The 21,078-nt window shown below is 43.4% G+C and overlaps 1 protein-coding gene across 10 annotated transcripts in view; it reads right to left on the reverse strand.

Moving 5' to 3' along the window:
- LOC308476233 (cystathionine beta-synthase-like) overlaps nucleotides 1-21,078 on the reverse strand; it is a 37,171-nt gene that overhangs the window by 4,016 nt on the left and 12,077 nt on the right. For 6 of the 10 annotated variants that reach the window (XM_081003758.1, XM_081003760.1, XM_081003759.1 and 3 more), the window contains 14 exons: nucleotides 20,621-20,832; nucleotides 20,336-20,442; nucleotides 19,801-19,935; nucleotides 17,633-17,712; nucleotides 17,144-17,278; nucleotides 15,590-15,659; nucleotides 14,051-14,142; nucleotides 12,438-12,563; nucleotides 11,590-11,674; nucleotides 10,240-10,345; nucleotides 8,980-9,057; nucleotides 5,312-5,446; nucleotides 4,223-4,331; nucleotides 1,721-1,756 (listed from right to left, as the gene is read on the reverse strand). In XM_081003758.1, the coding sequence (XP_080859884.1) occupies nucleotides 1,721-1,756; nucleotides 4,223-4,331; nucleotides 5,312-5,446; nucleotides 8,980-9,057; nucleotides 10,240-10,345; nucleotides 11,590-11,674; nucleotides 12,438-12,563; nucleotides 14,051-14,142; nucleotides 15,590-15,659; nucleotides 17,144-17,278; nucleotides 17,633-17,712; nucleotides 19,801-19,935; nucleotides 20,336-20,442; nucleotides 20,621-20,826 (1,500 nt within the window). In that variant the 5' untranslated portion in view covers nucleotides 20,827-20,832. The remainder of the gene's footprint in view (nucleotides 1-1,720; nucleotides 1,757-4,222; nucleotides 4,332-5,311; nucleotides 5,447-8,979; nucleotides 9,058-10,239; nucleotides 10,346-11,589; nucleotides 11,675-12,437; nucleotides 12,564-14,050; nucleotides 14,143-15,589; nucleotides 15,660-17,143; nucleotides 17,279-17,632; nucleotides 17,713-19,800; nucleotides 19,936-20,335; nucleotides 20,443-20,620; nucleotides 20,833-21,078) is intronic. The other 4 variants (XM_081003752.1, XM_081003757.1, XM_081003755.1 and 1 more) reach the window with 2 other exon arrangements.

A 21,078-nucleotide genomic window follows, 5' to 3' on the forward strand; every position in this document is an offset into this window, starting at 1 on the left:
TGGCTGACAACTCCCATCATCCTTGACCATAATGGTGGCAGCAGGTGAGAGCTGCCATCCAAAAATCTGGAGGGCCACAGTCTCCCCATCCCAGGTTTTCACCAAGCTTTAAGCTTAGAGCACCATGTGAGAAAAGTGAACACGTTGTTCCACTTGAACAAGAGCTTGTGCAATCTCTTGTGCCACAAAACCTATCACAGAAGCACACAAACTCCTGTGCAAGCTTTACTGGAAGGTCACTAGTAGGCATTTCCCTTCCACTTACAATTCTTTGGAGCCAACTCATTATAACTGTGAACCTGTGAAACACAACAGAGATCAGCTCAGCCCTCAAAATAAGGCTGCACAGGTACAACAGAAGAGGACAGGAGGCTGTGGTATCCTTCGGCCTTTCTTCAGTCTCACATAATAGAAAGTAGGGACTTATTGCTGTAGTCTATAAAGCTGGCAATTTTATCCACACCAACTTGGCTTGAAACAATGTCCTCCAAAACACTCAAGTACACAAAATCTACATTTTCTGCCCATCATCATTATTATCCTAGATTCTAGGCTTGTGAGCCAAGAATGCCAGTACTTGTCAATTCAGTAGGAAATAAGATTTTTGAAGTCTAAGAGAGGGAAGCAGACAGAGCAAGTACAGAGGCACTAAGCACAACAGCGCTGTTTTTAATTCAGTTGCTTTCAATTTATACTTACAGGAGCCTTCCTGCACTTTTTAATCACCAGTACCATTATGGCAATCAATCATGATCTATGCTCACAAAGACCCATCAGGATTTCGTAACTTTAAATGTAATACAATACTATAAATTTAGGAGCGATTGTATCTTAACATAAAGGAAAGAATCTTTTCTTGGTTTACTGGAACAACTCAGTCTCCCAGTCAAACTGACTGAATCAACTATAAGCATACCCAATAATTTTCTTCTATAATAATAAGGCTGTTCAATATTTTCTCTTTCAGCGACAAAACATCTAAAGTAGATTGACAGAGTCTATGGTTCAAAATTTTAAAAAGTGCCATTTTATCACATTTCTTTGTAGTACGTTAGCAATCTTTTAAAAAGGAATGAAATTATTAGTGGTAATGTTGGTTACAGAGTAAAGGAGTTGTATGAGGGAGGGACACCCCAGGCAACAGTGTTTGAGCTCACAGAAGAAAGGAAGAGACAGTCTCCAGAAATGTTACTAAAGAACCAGGAACTACAGCCAGGGCTGGGTATACTCTACTTTCTAAAAAGTAACAGTACAGATTAAAATTCTGTGCCAGGATAATCAACATTCCATGCTAAGGCAAAAATTCTGCAACCTGAATAAATTATGCAAATTATGTAACATCTGCTTATTTTGCCAAGTTTGTATGGCACAAGGGCAGAAGGTCCACAGCCCTGGCTTTAGCCATAAAAAGGAATAAACAATACAGGGTTTGAATTTTTTATCCAGAGGCAAACAGCATACATCTTTAAACCCAGTTGCATCCTTCTCCCCCAATCCTGCAACCTGGGGATGAACATTTGACTGCAGAAGCAGGTGGCCTCTAGTCCAAAAGGGCTATTTTTCCCCAGTGTCAGAAGCTCTTTTTTTTAGTGTGGTAGTTGCCTGCAGACTGCAGCTTGTGTAACCTTGCTATTTGCCACTAGGCAACATGGGCCCCTCCACCGTAAGAACACCAGTTACACTTAAGAGAGGAGAGAAGCTATGTTGCTTAATTACGCACCAGATTATACATTTTGCACGATGATTCAATTGATAGCTAGGGAAGAAATTAAATTCATTTAATGTGATCACGAAGCATTAGTAGAAAACATGAAGTGATTAGGTGCAGTGTTACATTTTAGCCTCAGAATTTTAACAATTAGAAAATATATTTGCTAAAGCATTAGTTGGATGCGAAGTAGAAGTGTCGCTTTTAAGGTACACCTTGGTATGCATGTAAGTTCCCTTAGGCTTCAAGTAAGTCTCAAGGAACTCAGTGGAGACCAGCTTCTGAGCAGATTTGCTTAGGATCGTGACAAGCTGTAAAGTGCTGCTCTTCCAGTTATGTGCATCTGCAGGATATTTTTCAGGGTGAGGCAAAGTAAAAAACTGAGATTCAAGAGCAGTTTCTCACAAAATATTTTGAGAATTGTGCCGGCACAATTTGCCTCTCATCTCAGCTGCTGCAAATGCTTTTCACAAAAATAAAAGATCAGAATCTGAGGGTTACGGTTCATCCGGGGGGAGGGCTGCCCCCCATGAATGTCCATGCTTCCTATTTAGAGAATTTAATAGGCAGAATATTTCACTGACATTGACCAAAGTAAGCTACAATAATGTCACTTGTTTAATTGGATTTAGCCCCCCCCAAAAATAAACGTGCACAAGATTGCAGCTGCAGTTTCACAGAGTATGTAGCTGTCTATTTCAGTTATGTGCTGCAAACAAGCTTTTAATGGTAATTTTACCCAAAGTGTTGCATCTTGGTTTTACTTTGCCATAGTTTGCATTCCCCTCCAAACAAGGCTTTGTGGATCCAGCCATCCTAATACTGCTCATGAAACAGCTGCCCCAAAATCCTGCAGAAACTATTGTGCCTGCTAAAAAATCACAACACCAGACGCCAAGAGTCTCATTATCCACCGGGAAGACTCAAACTCTTGAGACCAAAATCAAAATGGGACTAACATACCTTCCAACTGTCCCTATTTATCAGTATTGTGTTAAAATATTACTAGCATTAATTGCTAGGCATGTTTGCCCTTCTTCAGAGTTCAGTCATTTTCCCCAGGTCTGTACAGTCGTACCTTGGAAGTCAAACGGAATCTGTTCTGGAAGTCCGTTCGACTTCCAAAATGTTCGGAAACTAAAGCGTGTCTTCTGAGTCTTCTGGGTCCTGCAGCCAATCGGAAGCCGCGGAAGCCCCGTAGGACGTCTGGATTCCAAAGAATGTTCGCAAACTGGAACACTCACTTCCTGGGTTTGCGGTGTTCAGGAGCCAAGGTACGACTGTATAGGCTAAATTGTTTGACTTGGGGTGGGCTAACTGTAGTCCAACTCTAGTACACATAGATACACATCAGCTCTGTGCTAACATACTGCTCTGTGTCTTACGTTTTTATCAGATTTTTTTTTTAAATGTAGGGTTTTGTTTTTATCTTTTTACTCTGTTGTTAGGAGATCCCTAGTTCCCTCACAGAGCAACAATTCCCAGTCCCCTGGGAAAAGGGAATGACTGTTAAACCACTCTGGGAACATTAGCTCTGTGAGGGGAATGGAAGTCTCCTAACTCCTCTCAACATCCTTAACAAACTACAGTTGTACCTTGGTTCTCAAACACCTTGGTACTCGTACGTTTTGGCTCCCAAACGCCGCAAACCCAGGAGTGTGTGTTCTGGTTTGCGAACGTTTTTTGGAAGTTGAATGTCCGACACGGCTTCCAACTGAGTGCAGGAAGCTCCTGCAGCCAATCGGAAGCTGTGCCTTGGTTTTTGAACATTTCTGGAAGTCAAACAGACTTCCGGAATGGATTACATTCGAGAAGCAAGGTACAGCTGTACAATTTCGAAATTGCTTTGGGGGAAGCTATGACTGTTTAAAGTGGTATGTATGGTGCTTTAACTGTATAGTACAGATGGAGTCTGTTAAGAACATAAAAAGAGCTCTTCAGGATCAGGCCAATGGCCCATCTACTCCAGCACCCAGTTCTCACAGTGGCCAAGCAGGTGCCTGTGGGAAGCCTGCAAGCAGAGCCTGGAGGCCACAACACTCCTCCCAGCTGTGATTTCCAGCAAATGGTATTCAGGGGCATACGAATTACCCCTGGGTTTTCACAAATAGGTATAATATTTTAAAAAACAAACGTGTTTTCTCACAAAATAGGCATATCCAGATTTTGTAAGCAGTGTTCATACGTACAATATCGTGTACACAGGAGTTGATCATATATGTAACCTTGTTCGCATGTAATGTTCAAAGAATACACAGCAGTTGAGCTGTGTTCACTTCTTCACACAAGCCCTTGCAAACGTGTAGAGACCGCCTGTGCCTGTGTGCTCAGTGTAACATGTGAACAACCCTACAGCAAAACAGTATCTAAAACTGTGTGTAACTCTGTATAATTTCCTTAATGGGCATCATACATTTTAGTCAAACGACCTCCCCCTTGTCAAAAACCTCTTTCCCCCCTCAGCAATGGTGCGGGTCAGGGAAAGGAACAAGAGACACCAGAAGACTTTGATACCTTTTTGAACTGCTTGTAGATTACTTTGCTGACTTGGTCTGATGGCTGCACTTTACCAGCAAGCAGTGAAGAAAGCATGTTGCCAAGGGTAACCATTCCCAAAATCCATCTGAAAAGAAGAAGGTATTAGACACAGTTTTCTACTGGGTGAGTTGTGGGTTCTTTCCTTTTTTTATCAGTTTAATGTTTTAGGCCAATATTTACAGAATCCCTCTCAATTTGAATTCAGGGGCGCACAGAATCCTTAGGGGTAAAACCACAGGTTCTATTTAATAGCATCCAAACACCATTTTCTTTATAAACCTCTGGAGGAAGGAGTTTAAGTGTGGAGAACTAGCATGGAAGGGATGAGGAACTTTCCCTGCTTACCGTTTTCCCTTTCCTAATTGCTCCCCTTCCAAAAAATGTGTGCTATAAACCCTGAAATGCCAAGGATTAAATATAGTAGTCAGTGGTGCCTGCTCTGCTTTTATTGCAAATGATGTGAGAGTCACAGAATAAACCTCGTTTAGCTTCCGTTGTTAACTGGGATGAACTTTTGGGAGTGAACATCCTGCCTGCATTGCAACTTGTCCCTGTCTGACCCACCTGCAATGCTGACCATCCCACTGGCCTATTTCATGCCTGGTGACTTCAGGACTGAGATGCAATTTAGGCTCAGTTAATTCTTTTATGGGTCATTTGAAGCAGATGACTCTGGCCCTAAAAAGATAATAAACCATACCATGATTTTAAGTGAAGATTTTAAAAAGCCACACCTGTGATGGAAGTGACAATCAAAAATCTTTGTTGATGTCCTATATAGCACAGGGACAGAAAAACAAAAAAGGTGGGAGGTTTCGCTCCAAATTAGTCTCTAATCAGGGGCCTGATCAACCAATTTCAGGAGACTTTCTGTACCAGGGGATTGATCTGGTGAGCAAAATGCAGGCGAAGGCTCATAGTTGAAAATTCAGAGAAGCAAACTAGATGGGATCATGAAACGAGGTGGATGAAACCAAATGGCAGGAATGACTGTGTGTGCACCTAGATACTAAATATACATTTATAAACTGGGTATACTTGGAAGGGAGGAAAATCTACACATACCCAGATTCATCAACAACAGGTACTTGGTCAAATCCCTTTTCTCTGAGTATTTCAATGGTCTTTTCACAGGTAACACTTGGTAGTACTGTCAGGGGAGCAGAGAGACACAATTCCTGAACTTTCAAGTGCCACCACCTAGGAAAATAAACAAAACAAATATAAAATCACTCTCCACCCAGGAATTTACACAAGCAATTCAAGGACCGAGAAACATTTGCATCTTAGTAGTTTGTATCTTAACGTAAGCTTTTCCTGGAAACGCTCATGAAGCCAATTACTGTATTTAAGTGCCCTCTGTCCTACTAACAGAAAAGGTTGTTCAGGGTATTCCGGAGCACGTGCTTGTCTTTAGGATGGACTGATGTTTAGAGCATGCAACTTTCATCATTCCTGATGACGGGCCATGCTGGCTGGGGTAACCTTTCACCATATGGTGTATTTTGGCTCAAATGAGACTATATGGATGCTCAGAGCCAGGACAAATAGTAAAAAAAAACCCTCCCTATTTGAAAAGAGTTAACCATCAACATTTTAAAGAGTCTTGTGCCACCTGAATGACTAAGAGTTTTTTTTTTAAAGTACACAAGATCTTGTGATTGTAGTCTACCTGTATTAGACACACAAAGATTTGTCCTGTTAGCAATGTGTATATACATACATACATACATACATACACAGAGAGAGAGAGAGAGAGAGAGAGGTACCTCCGGTTGCAAGGGATGCGGGTGGCGCTGTGGTCTAAACCACAGAGCCTAGGGCTTGCCGACTGGAAGGTCGGCAGTTTGAATCCCCGCGACGGGGTGAACTCCCATTGTTTGGTCTCTGCTCCTGCCCACCTAGCAGTTTGAAAGCACGTCAAATGCAAGTAGATAAATAGGTACTGCTCTGGCGGGAAGGTAAACGGCATTTCCATGCACTGCTCTGGTTCGCCAGAAGCGGCTTAGTCATGCTGGCCACATGACCCAGAAGCTGTCTGCGGACAAACACTGGCTCCCTCGGCCTATAGAGCGAGATGAGTGAGCAACCCCAGAGTCATCCGCAACTGGACCTAACAGCCAGGGGTACCCTTACCTTTACCTTTTTACCTCCGGTTGTGGATGGGATCCATTCCAGAGGTCCAGTCGGATACCGAGGTTTCCGCAACCTGAGGACCGCTTCTGTGCATGCGGCGAAACCCGGTAAAATGCTTCCAGGTTTGCCGTGCACACATCCTGAAGTTTACATAACCAGAGGGTTACATAAACGGAGGTACGACTATGAATATACACAGGTGGACATAGGGAAAAAGAGAAATGGAAGTAGCAGCCATGGAATGCAAAAAGGACAGTCTGTGACTATCCTATGCAGTTTAAGCAAAGTGACCATAACTGACAATAACACAGCCATCGTACCACAATAATAAAATCTGGATAATTGGGTTATCATAAACTACTGCTGTTGTGAAGGGTCACTCTGTGTGTCTTAAGCCTGACTTAGAATTTCCACAGCCTGTACTTTTCACAGTTGCTGTGTGTACGTGCCTTTCTCTCTCGCACACCCCTGCCAAGTGTGCTTAGCACCTCATGGATTTGATAAAGTGGGGCTGAGTCCATGAAAGCTTATGGCACTATAAACCCGTTGGCCTATATGGTGCCATAAGCATCAGATTAACATGGCCATTCCTCTGGAAATCAAAATCTAATGCCTAGTTTAGTATAGCTGGAATTGTATCTTCAACACGAACAAACACTGTTATATCTCCAGAGCCTAGAGTGGGTCAGTGTGGACAATATGAGTTGTAATGTTACTGCATCTTGGAGACCTAGGTTCAGACTTTGCCAAGTCATTGACTTTCTCTTCAGTTTCACATCCTCCATGCATAATCATCACAGCAAAAATAGAGGCAGGGGAAAAGAGAATTTAAGAAAAGAAGAAGAAGAGTTTGGATTTGATATCCCAGTTTATCACTACCCTAAGGAGTCTCAAAGCGGCTAACAATCTCATTTTCCTTCCTCCCCCACAACAAACACTCTGTGAGGTGAGTGGGGCTGAGAGACTTCAGAGAAGTGTGACTAGCCCAAGGTCACCCAGCAGCTGCATGTGGAGGAGCGGGGACGCAAACCCGGTTCACCAGATTACGAGACTACTGCTCTTAACCACTATATCAGACTGGCAAGAAATGTACCCTTAATTTCCCCCCACAATTTGTAAATGGATTATACCAGAACTAGTACTGAATAATGACTGCCCTATAAACTCCCTAGTTAAAGCTGAGTAATGCCAACAAGGCACTAGATGCCATTTTAATATTTATGACTGAGGTGGAGGTAGATGCAGGGAGAGGGGCAGATAACTTCAAACAGCAGCAATTACCGTACTTTTCACACCACAACACTCAGTTCCCCCCCCTAAAAGGTAAAGGGAAATGTGTCTGCGCGTTATGGAGCGAATGCAGGCAGGAGGAGCCGCTCTTGCTGGCTGTTCGGCAGCCTCTCTTCCTCCGCTTGGCTGGCTGAGAAGCCGGCAACAGCTGAGCAACAGCTGAGTGTCGGGAGACAGCCTCTCTTCCTCCTGTCTGCCTGCTCTATGGCTTTTTGGCGAGGTGGGAGAAGGGAGGCAGCTCGGAAGCCGGCAAGAGCTGCATGCAGCGTGTAAAAGCCAAGGTGGGGAAAGGGAGACAGACTCTCTTTCTCAGTGTCTGCCTGCTCTATGGCTCTCCCTTACACAAATGTAAGCGGCTCTTACTCTGCTTTCTTTACAATGAGCTGGAAGGAGGGACAAAGAGGGCATCCCCTTCCGTCCCTCCCCCAGCACCTCACCGGTAAATTCAAACAAAGCGGCTTACAAGGCTCGTGTCCCTGAGTCTCCTCCTCCTCTTTTTGCTCCGGTTCGAGGCAAGGCAGCTGCACAAATGTGAGTTCCCCCTCTCTCTTCCTTCCCTCCCTCCCTCCCTCTTCCAACTTCAAAAAATATTGGGGGGACAGCCAGGTAAGCCCCACTCACATACCACAATGGGGGGTGGGGGATGACTCCCTCAAATATTTAATGGGGGGGGTGAAGGCACCTAGGCCTATAGGAGTTGGCTGCTTTGCCTAGGACAAGTGTGAGCTCCCCCCCTCCTCTTCCTTCATCACTCTATTGGAGATACCATACATTACTGACAGTTCCTTCATTCACGTGGTTACAAAGCATGGATCCACATGGATCCTCAGGATTTTTGCACTGGGTCACCCCAAATTCACCATCAGATCACATAGCATGTCCATGGCTACAGCTTGCACCAAAAAAATCACGCACCCACTGTTGCCTGGGGCCGCAGTGGTGCAAAAACGTGGTTACAAAGCACGGATCCACATAGATCCTCAGGATTTTTGCATTGAGCTACCCCAAACTCACCGTCAGATAACATGTCTTTGGCCACAGCATGAACCACAAAAATCATACATCCACTGTTTCGTTTAGAATTTTTTTTTCTTGTTTTCCTCCTCTAAAAACTATGTGCGTGTTATGGTTGGGAGCGTGTTATACAGCGAAAAATACGGTATCCAAAGCAACATTACTTCTGGACATATTTCTGAAGTTAGCTTGTGTAGACTTAACTATCCATATTAGAAAAAATATTTTGACTTAAGGGTGAGTTTTTGGTCGCAACTTATTTTACTAAGCCTTCACAGGCATGGTCACCTCACCAGGGCTTGTTAATAATGTCATCTTCTTCTTTCATGAAGCCTTTTTGAGTCATCCATTTGTCATTCAAAAACTTGGACCTGGAAGCAATCAAGAAACAAAACAAGTCACAAGTAGCAATTTAGGTTATACCTGCCTTAAAAGCAAATAAGCTGTAAAGGATGACACGGCATAACATTTCATAGCTTGCACGTAGAATAAACAGCTCTCTTTTAATACGCTTGGTTCTCAGTGAGACAGTTGTAAAAGTCTACATAAGGAGAATATAATCAGGCTGGCTCACCCACAGGTCAAACTGGGCCATGACACAGGCACCAGCCCTGCAAGGGAGAAGTCAACATGGCTAGGCTAGGGCATGAAAGTGGCAGTGGGAAGGATGGGTGGAAAAACTGGCAGAGGGGGGTCCAGACCCAAGAAAATCACTGAACAGTGGCAGTCTCTCAGAGTGAGTGAGCTTGAGGTGGGAGGGCAGCACAGGGGCAATGGCAGTGAGTGTGAGAGGGTGGGCCTTATCTGAGATGCCATAACTTCAAGTGCCCGTCCTCTTGTATCTCCTGCCTGGACTACTGCAATGCTCTCTACGTGGGACCACCTTTGAAGGTGACCTGGGAACTACAATTAATCCAGAATGCAGCAGCTAGACTGGGAGTGGCCACTGAGACCATATAGCACCGGTCCTGAAAGACCTACATTGGCTCCCAGTATGTTTCTGAGCACAATTCCAAGTGTTGGTGCTGACCTTTAAAGCCCTAAATGGCCTCGGCCCCGTATAGCGTCTTCACCCCCATCATTCTGCCCAGACACTGAGGTCCAGCGCCGGGGGCCTTCTGGCAGTTCCCTCACTGTGAGAACTGAAGCTACAGGGAAACAGGCAGAGGGCCTTCTTGGTAGCGGTGCCCGCCCTGTGGAACGCCCTCCCATCAGATGGCAAGGAAATAACTTCCTGACTTTTAGAAAACATCGAAGGCAGCCCTGTTCGGGTAGTTTTTAATGTTCGATGTTTTTAACATTCTGTTGGGAGCTGCTAAGAGTGGCTGGGGAAACCCAGCCACCAGATGGGCGGGGTATAAAATAATTTTTATTTTTATTATTATTTTAGCTGCCTTTCATACACTACAGCAGCAGTGCTGGAGCCACTTAGCCATGCTGCTGCCACCATCACATTCAGAGGTGCAATGCCAAATGGGCAGTGTTACTCGTGCAGGCAGGGTCCCCTACCTCACAGTCAGCATCAGAAACAGAGAAACAAGACACCTACTTACATGTAGTTCCTGACAGAATCTGGAAGGATGACGACACAGCGCTGGCCTTCTTTCAGCTCTTTGGCAGCCTTGACGGCAACAGACATAGCACTGCCTGAGCTGCCGCCTGACAGAAGACAGAGGACACCATTAAAACGGCATGGAAGCCATTTTGAAAATGCAGATGTAAAAGGAGACAAAGAATAGTGGGAGAGCCTGCAGTCCTAGTAACTTGATCATTAACAAAGTATACATTATCAATATCTCATCAATTTCCACAAAAAAGTTGTCTCAAAGTGACTTACAATTCATAAAAAACATACGGCACAACAAGTATTCAAACAACAACAGAAGTGCCCCAAAGTGCTCATCCATCAATAACTGTAAAAAGGACATATCCCTACTCACCCCAGGATAAGAAGGCATCGTTAAATAGACCAGCCTGGTGCAAGCCACTATCTCACAACTTGTTCCCAGAAATGCACTGGAAATTCAATTTTGTTACATGGTGTAATGGAGTTATGTAAAAATGTTGGCAAAAAAAAACCCCAGCACCTTGGAGCTGACTTTTCTAACTGAATCTTTTGCCTTACCTCTCAAGATTGCCTTTCTGCTACTGCCATATTATAACCAAGACTGGCATGTGTATCATACAGGCAACAGCGGTGTCGGAGGGAAGAAAACAACCCAAGCAATCATTTCCTCATTCTTTCTGTTCAGAAAAGCTAGGTGTTCTGCAAGAGCCAGCAAATAGCAGCAAAGACTCATTCCTTTCATGGAAATGTTCAGTTGGAACCGCCAAAGCAATGGAGGTTATAATGCATCATTTTGTGTTTGTTAAGATTGTGATGATTTTAGCATAAATGCTTTGACAAAGCTCTGTGGAGTATTCAGAGATAATTCTCTGACTGTATGTAGTTATTTTAAATAAAAAATTTAAAATAAGGAAAGGCTCTATAATTAGAGCTGCCTTTATTGTGTGCTGAAGCCGAGAAGCAACTACAGGTACAGTTGCAGGTGCTTAATTGGATATATATTCTAAAAGAAGTGACATTGTCTTCTAATGTCTGAACAACGGGTGCCTTCTGTGCCAACTTTTGAATGCCTGCGGAAAACTCTTCTATTCTGCCAGGCCTATGCAGGCAATTAAGAATACGCCCCTCACAACAATCTACTGCTGTTTTTATTTATTTTTTCAAAAGCTACCAAACGTGGTGCTTTACAGTACTCATATACCAGTGACCCACTAGTGTGACAAAAAGGAAAGGATGACTTGGTCTCGAGAGCAAAGAGGTTCCTTCTCAACTGTTACTGTCACCTTGAGTACTCAATTCTCAACGAATACAAATATAGCTCTCAGAAAGCACTTACCACACAGCAATCCTTCATCTCTGATTAACATGCGCGCACAGGCAAAAGATTCTTCATCATTACACTTGTACCATTTGTCCACCAACTGGAAGAAAGGGCGAGGAAACAAAAAAAAAACCATGAAGCCTTGAACCTGTCTCTGCACTTGGGCCCTTAAGTCGATACTAAGCAGGCCAAGAAATTCAGTGTGGGACAGAAGACATGGATTCTAGTGGCAGACTCTTGGGTCCACTGCCGCAAATTTGGGAGAAATCTGGAAACTGTCTTCCTGCTGCCCACATATACAGACATCCCCTCCATCTCCTCAGTCTCCTGTTTCAACTGCTGAACTGTATTAATGGGGTTGTTTTATTTTGCATTTCAGTGGTGGATGTTTATATTTAATCCTTGGCATCTTCGGGTACAGCTGCTAAACACTCCTGCCCAAAAACCCTGGAGAGCAGCAGTGTAGACAATATTGAACTAGACCGACCAATGGTCTGAGTCAGCAGAAGGCAGTTGACTACATCCACAGATTTTCTACTGCTCAATGGGAAAATATTAGGCACATTTGCATATGCATTTCTGAGCTCCATTATTTGCTCTGCGTGCATTATTTTGGCAAGGAATGAGCCACATGTAGCCACAGGGAAATAAAGACAAAGTGAGGGGATCTATGAAAAAGGACATAGGAAAACTTGGAAAGCAAAGTGTCTATGCATTTCCTGAGGAAGCGTGACTAAGTTCACAGCAGGAAATCAGATGCAAAAAAGGCCTTTCCAAAGACCTAAGAATTATGGACACGCCAGCAAGATGTGTTCAGCAGTAAGGGGACTGTAAGCCATGCACATGCGGGGAGTCTGACTTACTGATCTGTCCAGAACAGTAGGGATGAAGTCGTATCCAATCCCTTCCACTTCATAAGTTGTGCTGTCTGTATTATTTAGTCCTTCAGGCTCTGCAAGAATGGATCCTTCGGGATCAACACCTATAATCTGCAAGAGAGGTTTTAGCATTGAGTCAGCGTTTGGCTATCAAGAACAGCATTGTTAAATCAGTCATAGTAAGTCAAAATTGTTGTGGCATTGCAAAGATGTTTTCCCTGTCATTAAAACTTGGAAAACACCAAACCTGATGTCAATCATTGCTTTCAAAGCACGTGAAAAAACTCACTTGCTCCTACACTGCTTTCGTTTGGCTTAGTAAAAGGGCGAATGTCAACAAGTGTGCTCTGGATCCATTCAGATGTTAGCTCTCATTACATATATATAACCCCAACAGGTGATACAGACGGAAACATGATATTATGTGCTCAGTGACATACATCTCTATATCACTCAAATAATTTTGTAAGGAATCACAGTACAGGATACAAGATGTCCAGCGTGTTTTATTACTCTTAAGATTCTACTAAGTATTCTGTTTCATGTGAGGATGAAATGCCTATGTTGGACACAATAAAATTATTAGATTCTTTGAAACATCTTTCTCAAAATTGGTAGTATTTACATTCTCCAAAGGGGTGACCTTGCTGGCAAATTTCACACAATTCTGCCCAAATTTTTAAAAGTATAGGAATTTCTGTCTAGTTCGGGGGGTTGATCTAGAGTTTGTGTTCCTGGCACTGGGGAATCAGAATAGACTGGGGATTCTGTTTGTTTACTGCCCACCTTGCTAGAGTCTCCCTGCCTGAACTGACAGAGCTGGTCTAAGAGCTGGTGTTGAGGAACCCCTGGACTGCTGGTTTTGGATGATTTCAACATCCATGCCAAGGCGACTGGCTCTGGGGTGTACTTGACCCTATCCTTGACAGCTGGTTTTCTGCTCAGAATCGTTCCCCAACTGCTTTTCCCTTGTGGGCTTCCAGATGCATAATTAAGGATAAGGAATAAGTGATGACCGGACTGCCGTATGCAAGGTGTGCAACAGTATAAAGGACACTCTTGCATCAAGAATGCTTAACATGAACATAATGAACTGGTCTACATAGGAATGTTCTGCCTGTGCAAGTAGTCCCAACTTTCCTTAGACATACATACATGAGGATAAAAATGCAAATAGCAAGTGTACAGGCAGCAATCAATGATATAGCTGGTGGCAATCCATGTCATCATGGCAACAACAGTGCTTTTCCCAGGCACCATGACTGCTAATGAGCTCCATTTTGGGGGCAGATCTGTGTGCATGGTGAAGGCTGTCACCCCAGAAGCCATGGAACAGAATGGAAGCAAACTCTGGTCGAGAGAAGCCTGTCTCACAGGTCCCATGGCCTGCTTTAAGGGCAGAAATGCCTGTCTGCCTGGGCCCATCCTGGAACATGAGAACAGAAGGCTTGACGAACAGAGATAACGCAGTAGGGTGAAGAAAACACAAGGCTCATGAGACTCCCTATACCCCAATAAGGCTCGGGATCACATAAATCCATAAACAATGGAAAATGATGAAGCAGTGGTTGAGATGCCTGCCCTAGCCTGGGACTTACTTTGCATTCAGGGCATTTCTCCTTTAGTTTTCGGGCAATGCCAGTGATGGTGCCTCCTGTACCCGCTCCAGCTACAATCATGTCTACATGACCTATCAGAGAGGCAGAAACATGTGTACAGTTGAAGTGGCCAAAAAGAATTAAAGACACAAATCTGAATGGATACAGTCTTTTAGCCAATTCTAGTATAAGGGTTTTTGCCTCAGTATGGCACAGGCAGAGGAAAAACATTTCATCAGACAAAAATGCTATGTGGGAGCTCCCTCTACTGGCCTTAAGCTAGCAAATGCAAAAAATGAAATAGGTTATACAGTGGACCCTCCGGATACAAACTTAATTCATTCTGGGGGTCCGTTCGCACCCTGAAAATTATGTAAATAGAGGTGCGCTTCTGCACATGTGCGCACGGTGAAACCCAGAAGTAGACACTTCCGGGTTTGCCATGGCTGTAACCCGAAGATTCCATATCAAGAGGAATACGTAAGTAGAGGTAACGACTGTACTGTGAACATGACCTAGTCCAACCCCCTACAATGCAGGAATCGCAACTTAATCATAGAATTGTTCCCCAAAACATCAACTGGAGCCCAGATTAACTGCATAAACATAAGAGAGAATCCATAGATTATGTGAATCCTAGATTCACATTTCCACTCTATAGCAAATGCCAGCAAATGTATTTATTTACTAATCTGTCTGGCCTGCCAGGTCCTGAAAGCCTAGGGCATGTAATAATACATAAGCAAATGAAACAATAATCCTGTATCTATGGATCTATGAGATATTCATTTAGAGATATAGATATGGACTTTCAAGATGGGAAACCAATATCTAAATCTTTGCTCTGGCACAAAGCTCCACCGATGGTTTTAGGTAAAGCACTGTCTCTAGCTACTGGTTCACATGTTGTGGATGTTGCAGGTCCACCCCACACTCATGCAATGCTCCATTTAGGGCGTACTTGATAATGTGTGAAGCGGACATGTACCTCATTTACCCAGTGACACAAATACATGGTAGTACATCCGCTTTGTTGCAACGTGTTAATTGGCACCGAGACTAACCAGCCAGAGAGAGCTATTTTGAGAATAATTTGAGATAAGAATTGTAAAATACGTTATGCACCGGGATGTGCTGTGGAATTGCTAAGTTATAGCAATGTTGAAGCCTCATCTCGGTTCTAGCCATTAGAACACCATGCCAATTAAAAGATGTCATAGCACTTCTCGGGAGGTTGTGGACTCTCCATCCTTGGAGGTTTTTAAGCAAAGGTTGGATGGCCATCTGTCACGGATGCTTTAGTTGAGAGTCCTGCATTGCAGGGGGTTGGACTAGATGACCCATGGGGTCCCTTCCAACTCTATAATTCTAGGGCATGGCAAACTTGCAGGAGAAAAGTTGCTTGGGGGCTGTTGGACACCCACTGATACCATGTCTATGCATCCTGGCCCTATAGTAGCCTTGTAATTTACCAGAACCCCCCTTTTCTGAAAGCATCTAGGATGAGGGGCCCAAGAGTTACCTGCCGGCTGAACATACCATCACACTGCTGCAGGATCTCCTCAGCCGTGGAATCGTAATGGGCCAGGGGGTTGCTGGCGTTGCGGTACTATGTTGAAAAATGAAAGGAAAATGTAGAAAAACAACAGTCTGGCAAGTTTACAAAGAGGGCTGTTGCTGGAACACACATGGACTTAAATGTTTAATAAATCTATAAGCTGCTTTTTAAAGGAAGAATCCTCCACAAAGCAGTATACAATAGCAAAAAGCAGTACCATTAAAAGCAAGCCCATTTAATAATAATCTAAAAAGTAAACACAAGAACAACCCACCGCCCCAAATCCTCATGCTATCAGGAAGGGCCATAGCTCAATGACAGAGCACATGCAAAAGGAGCCAGGTTCAATTCCTGGTGTTTTGACACAGGGCTGGGAAAAACTGCCTGAAACTCTGGAGAGCAGCTGCCAGGAGATAAAACTGAGCTAGATGACCAGTGGCCTGACTCAGTAGAAGAGAGTTTCCCATGTTTCAATTTAGGACATTATCTTGACAATCTAATTTACCTCATCCACAGAAAGTTACAGAGAGGGAGCGAAAGTCTTCAAAGCCCACTTGAAAGTCTCTACAAATAGCACCTGCCTGATCTTCCTCGGATCTGGTTTCTGGAATTTTGGGCCACTGCTGAGAAGGCCCTGTTCCCTGATATACCCCCAGAGTAGAACATGGGGTATTTCTTTGCCAAAATACTACTATTTTATTTCATAAAATTTACATACCGCTTGATTTTGTAAAGTGGTTTACAAAAAAGATAAAACAATAAAATGCTAACTAAAATGCTCACAACCATAATTTAAAACATACCAAAAGTTTAACCCACAACAGAATAGGCTAAAACAAAGTAGAACTCATACACACTTTCTAAACACATGGGAAGACTTGTCTAAATAAAAATGTCTTCAGCAGGCACCAAAAAGAATACAGTGAAGGCACTTATCAGATAGCAATAGGAAGGGAGTTCCAATTATGGTCTCAGCACCACTTAACTTAATTTTATTTTTTTTAGAGGTGTTCAAGCTCCTTACGTACCACCAATGCTTGCTCCTCTTCAGTGGCTAACTAGCCCACAATAGAGCCCCACCCACAGGATGACAATTGTGTATGAGTTGGAGGACAAGTTAAGTGCAATTAACTTTAGTCCAATTGACTTAAGATTATATAGGAAGCTGACTTATAATGAAACAAGCCATTGGTTCTATTAACTCAGTATTGTCTACATCAGCCTTTCCCAACCTGTGCCACTCCAAATGTTTTAGACTACAGTTCCAATCATAACTGACCATTAGTCATGCCAACTGATGTTGATGGGATGAGTAGTCCAAAATACTTGGAAGGCACCAAGTCAGGGAAGACTGGTCTATATTGACCTGTGAAGGCTGTCCCGGGTTTCAGGCAGGGACTTTTCCATCCCTTTGCCTGAGAATTGGGAATTGTAACTTATCAGCTTCAGTGAGATATTAGAACGATGAATGAAAAGGACTGTATTCCACTTAGGACCTAGCTATCTGAAATACTTCTCTCCTTCTGCCTCTTTACCTGATCCAATATGTGGGAATTAGGGATTTCATTTTTCAGTCTCCATGCCACGCCGACATGAGATTCTGGAGAGTCAAATCTAGCAGTAGTTGGAGTCCTCACAATTTCTGCCCCAAGAGCACGCAAAACATCCACCTGATTTCAAAAAAACAAATTTGTGAAATGCACCACACAACACCCGAGCAATGGTGAAATTAAACTTTAAGCTATAAGACTTTGAGTGGCTTTCACTATGTATTAATTCAGATGTTAGCTATTTTACTCCCAGCGTAATGCCAGTCTAAACTTAAAATACTGAATGTCAGTCCAAATCCTGAACCTCTTTAAACATTTTGCTACCTCACTGAAACAGCAAGTTTGAGAACTACCGTATTAAACAGCATATACCCCATATGCAGCTATCTGCGTTGCTGGCTAACGATGTCCCAGTTAACCAATTACACAACAAGTGACGATTTGTAAGCATCTGAAATGATAAGCAGCTCTGACCTTCTCCATACTCATTTTCTCTGGCATGACGATGATACAGCGGTAGCCTTTCACTGCAGCTGCCAAAGCCAGTCCGATCCCTGGAACCAAGGAAATGCATCACTGAAGGAAGCCACACATTTATATTTTAAAACTCTTTACTTGCAGGAGCAGAGGAACCAGCCTTATACAGAGTCCAACTAGTTGCCTATGTCATATAGTACTGTCTATATCAGTCTTCCCCAAGCTAGTGCGCTGCCGATGTTTTTGACTAGAGTTACTAACAGTCCCAGCCACCATGGTCAATGGTCAAAGATAATGGGAGATGTGGTTCAAAACATCTGAGAGGGTACCAGTTTGGGGAAGGCAGGTCTACACCAACTGACGTGTCTCTCCAGGTACTCAGAAAGGAACCTTTTCCAGTCTTTTCTAGAGATGCCAGGGATTTGAACCTGAGACCTTCTGTAGGCAGAGCATATGTTCTACCACTGAGTTGTGACATCCCTGAAATGTATGCCCTGCCATTCTGGACCAACTGGGTACTCATACTGATAGAACAAGCCATTTTTATATTAACAAGCAGACTGCCTGTTTAGCCAAGTTTCTGGCTGTAGTTAAAAAAGCTTTCAAGACACTTCTAGTTGTGTGGATGCTTCTCTCCCAACACACATGGCAGTTTAGGATTACATCCTGCTTCATCTTTTCCCCAGACATCAGGGGGCAATATCGCTAACCACTGGAAGGTACCATTTCAGAGATTGACGAGAAAGCATTCAATACATTCACTGTAAAAACTAAGGCTGTTTCAGCTACAAGGACAACTGCCTGCTGTGAAGTTTTGTGTCCACTTGTATGTAACACAATCATAACACTCTAAACTCGGCCTGTGCAGAACAGAACCACAACAGAGCGGTCTGTGTTTTCTGAGAGTGTAGGAGAGCAAGAGGTACAGCTTAGATCTTAAGAGATGCCAAAGATCACACTGTTCTTTTTAACAAAAGCAGTATTGATGTTCTAATATGTTTGCGGAATTATGCAGCACTGGAAGATTCCCAAGAGAAGAGTGAAAAGCTAATCCAATAAGACGGCTTACCATTTAGGTAGGAAACGCTATCTGTTCATATACATTGCTCAGTAATCCTTACAATGCCCCCATGTTACAGATTAGCTTAGGCCCTGTCATTACAACAGATCATGGTTCTGTTCCCCTTTAAAAGCTCCTCTGTGTTCACTGATTTCTTCAGCCTTTCAACCGCCCCCTCCATTTCTTCCTCTCTGCATGACCCTCATTTATTGATGCCAATCAGCTCTGATTTCACAGTGTCTCTCTGCAGCCAGAGGTGTCATGGCAGCTCTGGCTACCATTGGTTTACCTTCTCTGACTTGACTGCTGAGTGTTAAGCGGAGCATCAAGGAACTTAAGAATTCAAAGGCCCCTGAACAACTTCTGATCAATTAAACCACAACATCAGTCCTTGGCTTTCAAGCAACACTTTGATGTAACAGTTTCCAAGGCTTTCAATGAAAAGGATCAGGCGACATTTGCTGTTTATATAACATCCTGATGATTTGGGGGGGGGGGGTCTGACAGAGTCGCAGTAAAAGCTATCAAGTGAATTCAAGGCTGAATTAATGTGATTCACACAAGGGACCTTCCAGCTCATAGTTCATGTCCTTAACCATTATACTGTACCAGCGTATAAGGACAACTAAAGCTTTCTCCATACTTGTTTTCTCCTCTGGATGTGATATCACATTGTGTCTATACGAATGAGTAACGTTCCACAGCTCTGTTGAAAGCATAATCTAATAGAGGACTGGAAATTGTTAAAAGAAGGATGAGTTTCCTTTAAAAAAAAATTGCAAGTGAACATAGATTCTAAAAGGTAAACTGTTGGGAAAACTAGCTCTGACAGTGTTTCTCATTCAGTTTGGTAAACACAAAGAGCTCCATGACTTTACACCAGAGATACTGCTTGATTATCTCACTGACTTTCATGAGAGAGCATTAAGTACATGCTTAATGTCCTCATATCCGTCATGATGCTTCCATTTTGGGGAGAAATAAAGCTCCCCAGATACCTGTTCAGCAATCCCTGTCCTATTATTCTCCTGTCTGCATTACTGCTATGCCCAACAACACAGCACAGAGTCACACTACAATTGATCTCACTCCAAAGCAACCGTACCTGTGTTTCCTGACGTTGGTTCGATAATGGTATCTCCAGGTTTCAGAATCCCATCCCTTTCAGCATCTTCTACCATCCTTAGGCTGATCCGGTCTTTCACACTCCCTCCAGCATTGAAAAACTCACATTTTGCCACTGGAAAGCACAAAGACTATGTTTCAACTAGGTTTCATTTTTCCCCCTGTTTATCAAAAAGAGGGGACACGTCAGCTTTTAATGTCTAGCCCTCTTTCAGGGGAAAAATGCACCTGGCCAATTTATAGCCTCGCTGGGTGCACAAACACACATGGTGCAGGAATAGCTCCCCACTTCCTTTGCACCTCGTTGCAGACAACACCCACTAACTATTCATTCGGTATCATTTTGGCACTACTAGTTTATTTATTTAGTTAGTTCTGTACTGTGATTAGTTATATTTTATTTTTCTGGGCTTACAACAAACACTACCAAAATCCTCGCTGAACTGGTCCTTCTTGATCATTGCGACAGCACAAATGTTTGCATTTACAACTCCAGCTAACCAGAAGATACTTACAAAGTTCACATTTAAGTCCAAAGAGCTTCCCAATTTTGTTGATTCGCACCAAGGGAGTATCGCCGATCTTCTTGAGGATATCTGGCATAATTTTTGGAGTCTCGAATCTAAACCAGAAAGACACAGGAACATAGAGCAGGGATGGGAAACAACTGTAAACCCCACAGCAATATCCACCAGCACCTGAACATGGCTTGCAAAGTATCAAACCAAACGAGCGCACTGGATTCTAACTACCAAAGCTAATCAGACTTCAGTTTGCGGTTCTATTGAATGGCAGCTTACCTTGCAACATGGCGATGGGGCGACTCAGAAGGAGATTTCCCAAGCTCCCAGGTACACTTGCTTGGAATGTCAGGCCTGATCCACTTCCTCTCCTTCTCTGGGGAGGTGCAAGGCTCCTTCTCCGGAATTCCATTGGGTGTGCAGCTGGCTGAGAAGTGAGAGCAAGCCAAGGTGTCCATCCCGGCTTCTGTGGGAAACGATGGCATTGTGACCTCAAGGGAAGAAAGGGACTAATGAAATTTTCACTTGCCATTAGGCAAAATACAGTAATTGTCAATAAATGCAAAAAAATAAGTTTTACCACCTAAAATGACATGCCCTTACTGTACGTGAGACAACTGATCCATCTAGCCCAGTACTAGTTACAGTCATTTTGGAAGTTGAACGGAATACGTTCTGGAAGTCCGTTCAACTTCCAAAACGTTTGGAAACCAAAGCACGGCTTCTGATTGGCTGCA

This window comes from Podarcis pityusensis (genome assembly GCF_964106645.2).
Source record: "Podarcis pityusensis genome assembly, chromosome: 4".
Lineage (NCBI taxonomy): Eukaryota > Metazoa > Chordata > Lepidosauria > Squamata > Lacertidae > Podarcis > Podarcis pityusensis.